Source organism: Rana temporaria, chromosome 2 (assembly GCF_905171775.1).
Source record: "Rana temporaria chromosome 2, aRanTem1.1, whole genome shotgun sequence".
NCBI lineage: Eukaryota > Metazoa > Chordata > Amphibia > Anura > Ranidae > Rana > Rana temporaria.
This window is the reverse complement of record NC_053490.1, coordinates 76,135,753-76,150,542: the sequence shown is the minus strand read 5'-3', so window position 1 is coordinate 76,150,542 and position 14,790 is coordinate 76,135,753. Positions and strand designations below refer to the sequence as shown.

The following is a 14,790-nucleotide window of genomic DNA, read 5'->3' as shown; positions in this document are numbered from 1 at the left end:
AGAAATGGATGGCAGAAGGTAACTGAGTTACATCACTGTGTTATAGAGTAATAAGTAGAGTTTCTGATTTACTCAGATTAATCTTAAAATTAGAGAATTCCTGAAATCTAAAGAGTTCAGCCATACGTTTTGGCAGGGAGGTCTGGGCCTGGTTATGGAAAACAGGATGTCCTCTGCAAAAGCTGTGGTTTATGATGCATTAAGCCTATCTAGACCTCTGAGATGTTTGGGTTCTTTCTGATTTTGCACAATAATGCTTCCAATATGAGCACAAAAATGAGGGAGAGAAGGCATCCTTGTCGTCATAAGCAGTTTTTATTCAGCAATGGGAATAAAATTGTTGTTAACCTTAAACATTGCTGCTGGACAACTTTATAGTGCCCCAGCTCACTAAAGCATGTTCTTACCCATGTTTAATTGTTGTAGAACGTTGTGCTTAAAAACCAAGCCTATTCTATCGATTGCTTTTTTAGCATCTGTTGAAAGAATAGGCATGATGGTTTGTTAGCTTTCAACCAATAGATGATGGAGAGTTTCCACTGAAATATTCCAGGGTTCTCTCTGAGGTATAAAGCCCACGTCCTCCCAATTAGGGATGAACTCAGGCATGTATGGGTCCTAGTGCAAACCCACTTGAACTTTCCCACCATGAAGCTGTCGCTGTGCACCGGCAATCAAAAGCGGCCAAGCATACAAAAGGTGTGTATTCGTGCAGCTGTGGAACGGGGTAATGCCTTGGCCGCGTATAATTAATATATATATGCCATATGTTACGTGGAAGTAATTGCTGAAACAGCAGGCCCATAGCTGAAATTTAAAAATGGCTTTTGTCTATAGAAAATATACCAGTGCACCAGCTCAAGTAGTTAACACTATATCACCAATAACTGTGGTGTCACTGGCCTGGGACATGTCTGGTCCTATCTGTCACCTAGTTCCTTTAACCTGTGACTGTAATTTGCCAAATGTTGATATACAAAGGCTTGTGGCTAAGGTGAGAGCTCACCAAAAAAAAAATTCTCTATATACTGTATTTATTGGCGTATAACACTCACTTTTTTACCCTGAAAATAGAGGGTAAACTGTGCCTGCGTGTTATACGCAGGGGGCCGTGGAAAGTTGTTTTCCTGAAACTTCCCTCTTAAAGTTAAGGTGTGTGTTATACGCTGATAAATACGGTGTGTGTGTATATGTATATATATATATATATATATATATATATATATATATATATATATATATTCCCAAAATACATTACTGAAGCTTTTTTAACTGGCCAGTCAACGCTCTGTTTTAACGATCAGCTGACCGGTGGTATATGCCAAAGTCATGTGATCATTGGCAATACTGTTGAACTTGTCCACATCACGCTGATAAATACGGTGTGTGTGTATATGTATATATACATATATATATATAATTTGTTGTGTTTTTGAGTAGCACGATGCTAAGGTTTCAGTGCAGCTTTTAATTGAGCAGAGATTATCTCCAGTTTCCAGTGCAGGAACATTATTTTGGTCATGTTACACTGCAGACTAGATTAATGTTTTTGGGAGTTGTCATCTGTGAATTTAATACTCCATACTAAGATTACGGAAGCACAAAGTAATTACTCCAGCTGCTGCAGGGAGGTTTTCAGTTAGGCGATGCATAGGCACATAGAAAGTGGAACCATTTTCAACTACTGACCGAAAAACCTTTTTGTAGGATTTGCCAATATTCAGTTTACTGAAATATGGAAACATCCTATAAAACCCATATTGTGGTTTAAACTGGCAAAATGAATCCATTGGTGTAATTTCATCAAGAACATCTAGGATGGGTGTCTTTGCAATAGTCTTATGCTCTGCCAAAACCTTTAATGACATCGCCATCCTTCTGCTGCATTATCAGCAATGTAATAATTGAAAATCCAATAAAAGGCATTGCAACCCCTGGTAATGGTAAAAGTCACTGTGGAAGCACAGTGTCAAAAAATCACCACAGCTGTAACTAAAATGTATACAATTTCTTAAAAATAACTAAAGCTTTTTATAAATTATTTTTTTGCCACACAAAATGCTTTCCTGAAGCACCTACTTAGGCTTTCACTATGTTAACTTTTTTTATTCCCTTGAGATTGTTGACCTAAATGCTTTATTTTCTACCTGTAGGAGCTAATTCCAGAGTTCTACTACCTACCGGAGATGTTTGTCAACAGCAATGCTTATAACTTTGGTGTAAGGGATGACAGTAATGTTGTTAATGATGTAGATCTGCCAGCCTGGGCAAAAAATCCTGAAGATTTTGTTCGCATCAACCGAATGGTAAGTGCTTTTTTTTTGTCTAGCAGCACTAATATATATTTTTTGGCTCCGTTCTTTTTATCTAAATGTATTTATTAGTGTATTACTTTAGCTATTTACAGTGTAAGCGTCTCATCATTGCAATTTTCAAATTCACCTTTAACTACTAAAAATCATAAACTTTAGCTTTCACAATTTATTGTTTACTTTCACCTTTATAACCTAAAGTGGTGTTTTAGGGGGAGGCTGTGCCATGGTCTTAAATGGCACTCTAGGCCAGGATTTGCAGAGAACAGGCACACTACTGGTGCAGGTGTACGCTGGGTTCATAGTAGAGTGAGAATCAGAGTTCCGGGCTCCGCCCTCTTGGGAGTTGGTGTGTGTGAAAGGGAGAAGAGAGGTGCATGTCTGAATCATGCTGTCCAGGACAGGACAGACAGAGGTTGGAGCCTGAAAGAAAGACAGAGCAGCAAGGAGCTGCAGGAAAAGAGACAAGCTGACAGGTACAGTTTTTGTGCACAAGCACTGGAAAATATGTTGGATGGTCTGGAGGACCAAGGCCCAAGGCCTGAGCAATAGAGATGCAAAAAGAGCCAGGAAGCTGAAAACTGTTCTTTTTTGTGCTGATGGTGGAAACTCCCTGCGTGCAAATCTATTCGTTTGTGAACTTTCTTTCTGTTTTAAATAAAAGTATTCGTAAAAAGACCTAAAAAGCACATCTGAAGGAGACTAGCCTCACTGCTATGCACGAACATTGAGTAAAAACAGCCCCCAACTTGTCCCAATGGTTTTAAAGCCTAAACATTTCTTATCTCAATGCATTCCTTGTTCAGGCATCAGTATTCCCCTCAACCCGAGCCCTCATTTGATCCAGTTCTGTACCCATCTGCAGCTCTTCTCTCCCCTCAGTTCCTGGAGCTCTGCTAAGGCAGTGGTTGCCATTGCCTCCCACTACTGTCAATCAAAACCAGTGACAAGGGGGTGAGGCATAGTCTCGCTATCTGCATCTTTGGACGCAGGCAGCAAGGCTCAGAAATGAGCCTGCACAAGTGCCCCCATAGAAAGCAGCTTTGGTTGAAAAAGGGACCAGAGAAAAGGAGGTTTGGGGCCACTCTCAGAGCAGGTAAGTATAAACCGTTTGCTATTTAAAAAAAAAAAAACATTTTCAATCACTTTAAAACAGTTGCCAAGGTTGTCAACTCTTATAAAGCTTATTGTAAACAACATTAAATAGAGAGCATTGCACATGTAACTGTGCTTTTATTGTTCTTGATAGCAACTTTGGATGGGCATAGACAATGTCAGGATTATCACTTCTAGCTACAATTGTCACTCCTTGCTGCAGATGATAAAGCTATGTGCCCAGAGAGAGTTGCACTAAATAGCAGGCCTTTAAGTTGCAAGAAGGTTAAGTGTCTAGCACTGCCTCTTCAGTAGTGATAACACTATGCCACTGGGGTAGAAGGCAGCATCAGTCCAGCAGCTGCAGCCAAGAAGAAAAGGTGGCATATGTGTGGATATTTCCAAAGTGATATTACAACATTGTCACAGGCAGGAAGTGGCCTATAGACCATTTTAGTAGCAAGTTCAACTGGTATAAATAAAGATTTATATAAGTAGATGATAGTTAAAATTAGAGATTTCACAGTCACATAGTTGAATTGTTAATTTTACCTGAACTTGCAATTTAAGATTTCCTGCTATGAATTGTAATATCAGCATAATCCTGAACGGAACCTTAAAATGAAAAAGAAAAAGAAAATTTCCAGCAGGGCAGTTGTACAGAATTCCTTCAGTAGATTTCTTTCGGAGCTATCACAGTTGCCCATGCATGGATCAGAAAGTGGTCGTTCCCTGCTTAAGGGTGGCTTAACCTATACCTTAGTGATTCCAGGGAAATGTTATGGTCGCATTAGTACTGGAATAATTTGCAAATTAACAAGTAAATAAAAGATTTAGCATTTTTTTAGTCTGTGTTTTTAGAAAGTAATGTATTTTTCAGGGATGCCTAGGATAGTATTAATTTCCCTCTGCAATACAATATTTTTTTAAAATTTTATTTAGTTTATTTGCTAGTTTTAAACTCATTAGCAGTTTGACGTTAAATTTCCAGCCTATATATTCATCACAATATATGCCCACCTTATATCACCTAAATTCTTTGAACAAGGAAGCATGACCACTCACATTAACACAATTACATCAGGAGGAGAGAGACCACTTTGCCTGACCTTGATTGAGGTTAGAGGAACGTCTTACCTCAGAAGCCAATTCAAACCACTGTTATCCACAATAATGTTGGTTTTGGCTTATCTTTTAATTTGGTTTTCAAACTAAATCCTTTATCTAGAATAACATTTATAATACTTGTATTATAATTACAATTATATTTGTAATAACCATTTACAGTGATAAGAAAATACAGAAGTCAGTTAATTCCTTTTTTGTTATTACCCTTACGGTATGTGAAGTCCTTAGGGTAGATCAAAAAAAAAAAAAAAAATTCACTGTATACTTTGGGGAATGTTTTACTGGTCTCATTCACTCAAGGAATCCAGTCTGATTACTGCTGAATTACTCATGAAACATTAATAAAGGCTTGTGTTCAATGCTAACGTGGTTATATTCTGACCTCAGTGATGTCACAGAGGACAGGAACAGTAAGTAGTCCCTGATAACATTACCTTAATGCTAGCTTCATCAATCATAATCTAGCAGTGGAGAGAAAGCTTTCACAGATGTGCATCTGCAGCCTTACTCAGCCTCTCAATCCCTGTAGACCTGAATTGATGCTGATAGCCAAAAATAGAACGCACACAAAGACAAACTAGCCCAGTTTATTCCAATTATGTAAGAGCCAAAATTAAAGGGATATCTGTTTATCGTGTTCTAGACTATTTAATGGATGGTAAGCTAGAAGCAATTTTTGCAAAATGTATCACATGTGACATAATGAGTTATTTGGAAGTGAAACACCTGTCCATGGTATTTTATTCACATTGCTTATAGAGTGAAGGCATCTCTGTAAAACATTATTAATTCATATGAGAATTTAGTGTAGTTATTATTTAATATCATGGAAAAAATAAACCTTTTTCATAAAGGGAAAAAAAACATGGCTAAAGTCACTCACAAAAATTTGGTTTGGACAAATCGCAAAAACAATTTTTTTTAAAACCCATCTTTCTGTTTTTGTAGATAATTTATCTTTTGTCTAAAAAAATTAAGTTATGATTCAAAACCTTCTGATAGGTTTACACTTAGACACTATCTACTTCTTTTTATTTAAAACAACGTTAAAAAAAGGGTTCAATTAGGCAAATTACTAAAATGCAGCGCAAAGAAATTCAAATTTGTCATGTTCCTGGAAAAAAATGCAAGATTGAACCAAACATTTGACTAGTTTCTATATACACATTCACTAACCTTAACATCACAACAGGATTCAGTAGTGATTCCGGGATCAGAGAACAGCATCAGACACCAAATGAAGGCTGCTGATCTTGAACTGAGGATAGGGCGAGTTATTTTAGGGCAGGACTGTAGGTTGGTTTCTAATGTTGTGAGTTCATAGAAATTGCAAAAAAATTGTACATGTGTAGCGCAATCATAAGTACTTGCACATGGGTGTCTTTTAACGGTTTTAAAGCATAAAGTAAACTTCAACAAAATGTAGGTTTGCTTTTATGTCTTTTTTCTTTTCTGTTTGACGGTATCATCAAACCTTATGCCCCGTACACACGATCAGTTTTATCGTCGGAAAAAGTCTGATGAGAGCTTTTGGTTGGGAATCCCGACCGTGTGTATGCTCCATCGGACTTTTTCCAATGGAAAAAACGCCGGAAAAAGATAGAGAGCAGGTTCTCTCTTTTCCTGTCGGGAAAAAATCCGATCGGAATTTCTGATCGTGTGTACAAATCCCGATGCGCTAAATTCCGACGCATGCTCGGAAACAAATTGACGCATGCTCGGAAGCATAGAACTTAATTTTCCTGGCTCATCGTAGTCTTTTACGTCACCACGTTCTTGGCAGTCAAAAGTTTGCCAAACTTTTGTGTGACCGTGTGTATGCAAGGCAGGCTGGAGCAGAATTCAATCGGAAAAAACATCCAAGTTTTTTCCGATGGGAATTTTGCTTGTGTGTACAGGGCATTAGAGTGGAGAAGGGACCCTATCTAGTTTTTACTGTTCTCCAGAGCTTTTTACCTAAAAAGAAGTGAAAAACTGCATTAGGGACACAAAAATATAAATAATTTATAATTATAATGATTCCAACAGCAGAAGAGCAAACAATTAGGGAGAACACACCATTGGTAACTTCAACAATACCGGAAATCGTTTTTGGTGGACTGATCTTTTTAGGGCAGTAAACATACGGTTGCCCTGCTTTGCAGCAGTATAATCAGACTACATGTAAAACTTGTATTAGCAGTTGTTTTCTAGCATGGCCTGCAATCTAGTGTTTATATGCAACTAATCATTGAAGGAAAATAGCTGAGACAGAGAAAAACAATATGAAACACAATCCCCTCTAGCCACCTAGACCTCTGCCGCCTTATGTGCATAATTAGATATAACCAGTGCTTTCCCCCGCTTACATGAATCTTTAAAACTGAGCAAGATAAAGGCTAAAATTCCCTGAATACATTAAAGGCGCATCCTCATGCTGACAACACCTATTTTATTGTAAATGAAAGCTACCAAATCTGTTTACTTTGATGAAAGAAATATTTGTGATATGAATGGACTACATTTTTTTTTTTTTTGCCAATATCAAAAATTACTGTTCTTTTATTGTTTTTAAATAAACAATTTTCTAGATAAACTGAGGAGAATAAGGACATTACTATAATTTACAGGAGCTCTAAAAGAAAGAGCACCTGACACTCGTAATTTCTGAGGTTTAACTCTTAAAGATTGTTTTGAACCAAGCACCTCACCTCAACCTGGGGCTTTTTTAAAGGATAAGTTCACCTTTGGGAACAAGTTTAGGGTGTTCCTGCACCTGCAGCCTCTCGTCTCTCCTCCATCCCCCTTCCAATTGTGACAGCGGGCTGGGGATCTTCTCCACATACCTGCTGTCACAACATAAAAAGAATGCAGCCATGTGTGGCTCCGCCCACATGGCCGATTCATTCATTCACAGAGTTCTGTGAATGAATAAACTACTAGTACCGACAACCTTTGCGGCTGATGGCTGGCAGTTCTCAATAAACTACCAGGGTGCTGGTGAGCGCTCTAGTAGTTCATTGATTCTTCCTGTCATTTAGTAATTGGCAGACCACTTCACAGACAGTCTGCAGGAGACGCGGTTGCTTTAAAATCTCCTAAATCACCTAAATCTAAAAAAAAAACGTAAAAAAATGCACATTTTTCTGCGAAAATATGTCAATTATATATGTAGAAATATTTTAGAAAGGTGAACTTATCCTTTAATTCTGTTGTACTGCTGTACCCCTCCCTGACAGTTTGGTCCTACACAGGGACAAATTCACTTCTACCTTTTATCTTTTGCTTTTGCTATGGTGAAGGAAAATAGTTACAAAGAGCTGTTGTGACCCAGTGGAAAGATACAATACCTAAAGTTCCAAGACTGACCATATTAATCCTTACTATTTTATTGGGTTATCAGTAGATGATACCAAGACTGCCAATACTGCTGTATAATTTGTCCTGCATAGTTATCTTAAAAGAGAAGGGGGAGCCAGCCAAATGGGAAAATGGGAAGCCAGATTGACAGGATGGACAGGGTAGAGTCCCACATTTGCTGATCTTTTTGTTGAGAACCAAAAACCCCAAAAAATCAATATTATGGCTAAGGGTGTGTTCTACCATGAGTGGTTTAATTATAAAATGAAAACCTGACATTGGCTCCCTCTGCTGCATGGCTAGTTGATAACTTGTTAATTTATGTTCACTGTTTTATTTGCTTTTCAGGCTCTGGAGAGCGAATTTGTATCTTGTCAGCTACATCAGTGGATAGATCTGATATTTGGCTACAAGCAGCGAGGTCCAGAAGCAGTGCGTGCACTAAATGTTTTTCATTATTTGACGTACGAACGTTCCGTGAACTTGGAGAGCGTCACAGATGCTGTATTACGAGAGGTATGTGTCTGATGGAAAAAATTCTCATCCTTGCTTTGATATGCAACTGGAAAAAGACTAGACCATGTATATGGGTAGTCATTATCTTTAAAGGCATAAAATGAATTTCAAGATGTTTTGAAAATGGAAAACACCTGTAACAGTGGTATCACTTGGAATCTGATCCTGTCGGGCCCTAACAAAAAGTCCCTTTAAATGCATGTGTACTTTGAGTATTAAGCCCAGTGATTTGTAGTGTATGGCAGTGTAATGTATACAGGCCCCAGCGAGAAGTCTGTCTGCTGATCCCTGCGGAGCAGACGGACGGCTTATCCGGTCCCATACGCTTGTGCAGAATGAACACAGACACAGCCTGCTCTCCTCTATGGACGGTCGGATGTAAATGGACCACCTGTCTATTTACACCGGCGGCTGTCCGATACACTAGACTAAGGATCTCCAAACTATGGCCCTCCAGCTGTTGCAGAACTACACATCCCTTGAGGCATTGTAAATTGTAGTTCCTGAACAACTGGAAAGCCATAGTTTGGAGACCCCTGCACTAGACTGATGGGCATCCATCTGTTTTTAGCAGATAGTATCAGATGTCAGTGGATGACAACAGGCACCCGCAGCTCCATAGAGGGAAATGGGTGGTCCAATTGGGTCTGCCTAAAAAACTGACAGACGGGCGGACTGATCAAAAAGGGCCTAAGGTGTGAAAAGGGGCCTAAGGCTAACTCCAGTCTTTTATGCCACCTTAGTGTATGCCACTTACCCTGACAAATTTAGTAAATAAGACGGTAAAGGAGGAGTGCTCAGGCTGTCATTCAGCACTGGACCATTAATGCTAATGCTTTTCTAAAACCTGTCCTACTAGAGCTGTAATTTTCAAAGAAGATGTAGCTTATTTTTAGTGAGTTGAATGCAACCAATAAGGAGGCAAACTAACACCTCTTTTCCATAAAGCTTTAAAACTTTTACACAATTTTCCGGTTGAATCCCGGTACAAAGATATGCAAATCTTGGGTGAAAGTTGTGTAAATGTTGTGGGGAAACATTTACAAATAGAGCCCTAAGTCTTTCAGCCTATATAGAGAGCAATTTACTACCAATTTACTACCGAAAATTGCTACCAGTGTGTGAGGTATACACAATGTTAATTTTCCATGAACGTTGTTACTGATCGTATCTAGACTTAACAACTATGGGGAAAGAATAGGGGTAACTGCTTTCCTTAAACTGATAAAGAGTTCTTTAAAATAACATTATTTTAAAATATTGTTGAACAAATATAAAAAAAGGAATCCGAGTCTGCAGCCCTGGTAGTAACTAATTCTATGGCTGTGTGCAAGCTGCAGACAGGTGAACCTGCCATGAGCTGGTCTGTAGAAGGCATTGAGCAGGCAGCAACAGACCCCAGCCAATTCTATCCAGAAATACATAGCCAAGCACTATGGCTAGCACAAATGTCAATTACAAAATTGACTTTTGTCAAGCTAGGTGGTGCCAACTGGGCTTACCCACACCTCGATTGTGGCTGATTCAGCAGGAATCATGTGAAATTCAAGCCGTGTATGGCCGGGTTTATTATGGAAGCGGCAGGCAGGGAGAATGAAACCTCAGCTTAAAGGCCTTGCAATGCATCACTCAGATGACTGAAGGTATGAAGTTGTTAATATACTGTTATTAAGACAACACAGGTCTGCCTTAAGCCCACAGTACTCTATTTATGAGCAATGTAAGTCATTTACAAAAATGCTCAAGGTCCTTACAAGCTTTCAGTGTGCTTGAGGCATCTATATATATGCAATTTTCAGTATCCTAAAACAATTGTCTTCAATACCTTTACATAGCTTAGACACGTATTATGTACACAGCCTTTGCTTTGATTTGAAATATTCATGCACTTGTATTATGACACTTTCACCCTCCGTTGTCAGCACATTTTTTTTTTATTGTGAAACTCATTTTATTTTCCATATTTATATTCACTATCTTCCATGGGGGATATAGAGAGAGTATGAAGACAAACAGTGGATAGGATTTGTGGGTGAATAAAACAGACAATAAATGTAAACTTTAGCAAAAGGTAGAAAAAAAACACACACCAAATTGACCAAATCTTACAAGATTAAGATAGAACTGATAAAAAAATCGAGTGAATTGACATACTCCTTGGATTCTTTGACAAATGGCTGCAGTGTCAGGGGCATGTTGTATATTCATGGACCAAAAAAATAAATCTGTTTTTATAAATAAACAAATACAATTTAAGTGAATTAATACATTTTACTTGGAGCTGTAATCAGCATGATATGATTCATAAGAACAGAGAAAGAACTTTAGTAAAACAAAGCAACAAAAATTCCAAGCAAAGCTGGGCCCATCTGTGTCCCCCTTAAGTCAGGGTCCCCATCCCTTCACTCCCCATTTTTACAGTGTGACTCGACCTGCGCTTGAGATGGGATGGGAGAGATTTTGCATTTTGGACAAATATTGAGACTGTAGGCTGACCTGAAGAACTGTGTGAGAGGACACTGACCCTAGCTGAGGGCCTGATAAAGTCTTGCACCGGGTCGCAGTTTGGAGACCCCTAATTTATATACTGTAGACCTAAAAAACAAAAAAGTGTGGTTCGGTGCCTCTCATATATCATTACGAACAATGCAGGACCAGCAGTCCTGCATTGTATGTGAGAAAATTTAGGAAGAGCATAAGTAAACGTCAGTTAAACGGTAAGTGCAGAGGGCTGGAATAAGGTGTGTAATTCAGCCTTCTCCCCCTAGACCCATTGTGCCCAACCTGCAGTCCTTGGGCACTTATTGTGCAGGCCTTGGAGTCTCTGCAGACTAAGTATGAAAAAGAGGAAAGGGTTGAGACTTTGAATGAGGTGTTTTCAATTCCCTTTTCTGTTTTTTATGTTTTGTTTTCTTTTTTGTATGTGATATTTTATGATGAATATTGCACATACCGTTTTAATAGGACTTTAGAGAGCACAGATGTGGTAACATTGATTTGTAAGGGGGCACTCTAAGAGCAGTGACCTCTTGTAGTCTCACGTAATGTGTAATGTTACTCTTGAAGCATGTCCCCAGTCACCACCAACTTTTATAGCAAGTTTGTAGTCTGACCACCTCCTGCAGCATTTCTATAGTCTCTGACTCTGTCTTGTTGCATGTCTGCTGTCTTTGACAACTTTCTGTAGCAGTGCATTTGCTATTTATTATATGCGGCCCATTGGTAATTTCAAGGGGTGTTCTTGGGACCCCCTATATCAGAAAATAAACTTCAGATTTATTGTCCTAAACAAATTTAAAACATATGCCTAGTTCCACCTCGTTATACTGTAAAATCCTCTTTTTGGTTCCAGTAATAGAGTCAATCAAATTTAATTTTCTGGAAAGGATTAGAAACAAATTACTAATCGAGTTCTAGGTCACTTTAATCAATGCAGTCAAATGCTACTAGTACATTTATTGTTATATTTGCTGTTGCAATGGAAGTATGCAAAATTCTATCCACACTAAATGTGTAAAGAAGTTACTCTGCATGTAAAACTGTCATGCAAGTCTTGATCCTGCCTAAAAGTAGACTATGCAAATACGATGTGAGAGTCAAAAAGAGCAACAGCTGCTAGATGAGTTGTGCTGAGATGTGGAAGACACTCTCTGCCTTCTCCATTCCCCCAGATATCTGCCATCTGCTGTATGTAAAACATGTCATCATTTATACATTGCCAGGCTGAGGACTTGTTATATTTCTACTTCTAGGAGACAAACATAATGTGCAAGTGCACAGAGGATTTGAAAAGCAATATAATTGTGAACAATGTAATCACCTTTTAATTGTTAATTAAGTGCCTGAGTAAGGTTGGGCAGAATGTTATCAAAACACAGAGACTATAATACATTACATTTGATTTTCAGAGCCAGTGGGTACCACTTTCCTTACTCTAAATTCCACTCCTTATGCATTTCTGCAGTATTGGGCTGTGATTCTAGTTCTGCAGATGCTGGGGCTTGATATCTGTATTCAGGGCTTTACCAGCACCTGAGCTCCTTTTTCTTTTTATTCTTTCTTTCCCATAGCATTGATGTGATGCCACCCAAGAAAGTGATTGTTTTGTGGCCTTTAGGCCTATATTTCCTTGCATGGTGTGGAGAGTGCTGAGTATGATGTGAATGAAGTGTAAGACTTTGTAATGTACGCCAGAAGATGCCCTCTTTTATAGACCGAGAATTGGCATGATCAATGGGTAAATGCAGCTTGCTTTTGGGTTCTTTACGCTTACATTGGACATCAGTTTGAAAAATATAAGATGCATCTCAGAGTCCATTGACCTCCTGGTTTGCTTTTTACCTTCTCCTAAGCTGTATATACATGCATTAAAGTTTCCAAAAAGTTCAACAAAATTGTTTATTGTCACTTACCGTCTTCTAGTATTATCTGACAGTACATCCCGAAAGCTGGATTTTAAATCTGCTGTGCTCCTACTTCTGTTATAAGGGTGGCTACATTTAGTCTTCATGGTTCCACTGTATGGAGTAATTTAGCCACGCTCCTCTACTCACTCCTGATGGACTGCAGTATTAGGTGGTGACACACCAGCACTGGCATGTAACAGCACAGGAAATCTTCCTATTTAAAAATGCCTACCCACATAGGACCTCTCACGAGTCTCTGTATGAATATCAGGGACACGTGCACATTAGGATTACCAGCGCAATTCATAATTGGTATTGTAGTTTGAGTAGAGCGTTGCATAAGATTTCAATATACTTGCACTGCACATACTCAACTAGCAGGGGTGGAGGCAATAAAAACATATGGCTGGTTTTTCTCCCTTACAACCTATCCCCCTTAACCACTTGATCTCCAGAAGGTTTTAGCCCCTTCACAACCAGGGCATTTTTGGCTATTCGGTACTGCGCTACTTTAACTGCAGTCATGCAAAACTGTGTGATTTTGGTGGTATTTGATCACACCTGGGGTTTTAAATTTTTTATTATATATACTGAACATTTTGAAAAAAAAATAAACGATTTTCTGTTATAAAACATATCCATAAAAAAATTCTTTATACATTTAGGCCAAAATGTATTTTGCTACGTGTCTTAGGTAAAATAAAAATACCAATAAGTGTATATTAATTAGTTTGGGCAAAAGTTATAGCGTCTAGAAAATATGGTATATATAGTGGAATTTCTGCAGCTATAGACGCTTTACTGTAATGGTGGTAAACAGCGACTTATAGTCGGACTGTGACAGTGCCAGATTGCCCACCACCCTAACATACACTGGACTTTGGGAAAGTCACTCACTGACAATTCTAGTGACACTAATACAGTGATCTTTGATATTACTGTACACTGATACTGTACTAAGGACACATGCTAGGAAGGGATTAACTTCTAGGGGCAATCAAAGAGTTAATAGTGTAACAAGTGTAATGTGTGCTGTGATTGTTTTTTCTCCCTGCTTTTCAGGAAATCATAGCCAGATCACTGCTCCTATACACACAGAGTTCTGTGTGTTTGTAAACCAGAAAACTCTGCATGTGATTGGATATAGCTGATTGGCTGAATTCTGCTGCAAAAAGCAGCATGGGTCAGCAGAGGGCCGAACCCGGAAGAAAGGCCTTTATGTACATGTATGTGATTATGCCTGTACCTGCCATCTGCTCACAGTATATTTACTGTAAACAGTTGGAAGGTAGTTAAGATGCAAGTGCAGCAGACGGGTGTATATTTGTCACAGCCAAAATGCTTTGCATCGTGGCGTGCCAAAAATGATCCCTGCTGTCACGTTCGCCCTGCAGTACTGCCTGCCAAACCTGACATTCACCTGAATGGGGTATGTGCTGCTATCACCCCTCAACCCTCTGCAGTGCATTTAGTTGCAGCATGATGATGTGGGTTTTTAGAAAAAGAGAGAGCCTACAAAAGTAAATGAATAAGGCCATCATGTCTAATGCCGCGTACACACGATCATTTTTCGGGTTGTAAAAAACAAAGTTTTTTAAAAATGTCATTTAAAATGATCGTGTGTGGGCTTCATAGCATTTTTCGGGTTCTGAAAAACGACAAAAAAAATTCTAACATGCTCTATTTTTTAACGACGTTTTAAACAATGTCGTTTTTCTGGTTGTAAAAAATTATTGTGTGTGGGCTTTAACGACGTGAAAAACCCGCGCATGCTCAGAAGCAAGTTATAAGATGGGAGCGCTCATTCTGGTAAAACTACCGTTCGTAATGGAGTAAGCACATTCATCACGCTGTAACAGACAGAAAAGCGCAAATCGTCTTTTAACAAACACGAAATCAGCAAAAGCAGCCCAAAGGGTGGCGTCATCCGAATGGAACTTCCCCTTTATAGTGCCGTTGTACGTGTTGTACGTCACCACGTTTTGCTAAAGCAT

At 38.8% G+C, this 14,790-nt stretch overlaps 1 protein-coding gene across 8 annotated transcripts in view; it reads left to right on the top strand.

Moving 5' to 3' along the window:
* Positions 1 to 14,790, top strand: part of NBEA (neurobeachin) — a 793,834-nt gene that overhangs the window by 729,247 nt on the left and 49,797 nt on the right. For all 8 annotated transcript variants that reach the window (XM_040340410.1, XM_040340408.1, XM_040340406.1 and 5 more), the window contains 2 exons: positions 2,154 to 2,306; positions 8,223 to 8,390. In XM_040340410.1, coding sequence (XP_040196344.1) covers positions 2,154 to 2,306; positions 8,223 to 8,390 — 321 coding nt within the window. The remainder of the gene's footprint in view (positions 1 to 2,153; positions 2,307 to 8,222; positions 8,391 to 14,790) is intronic.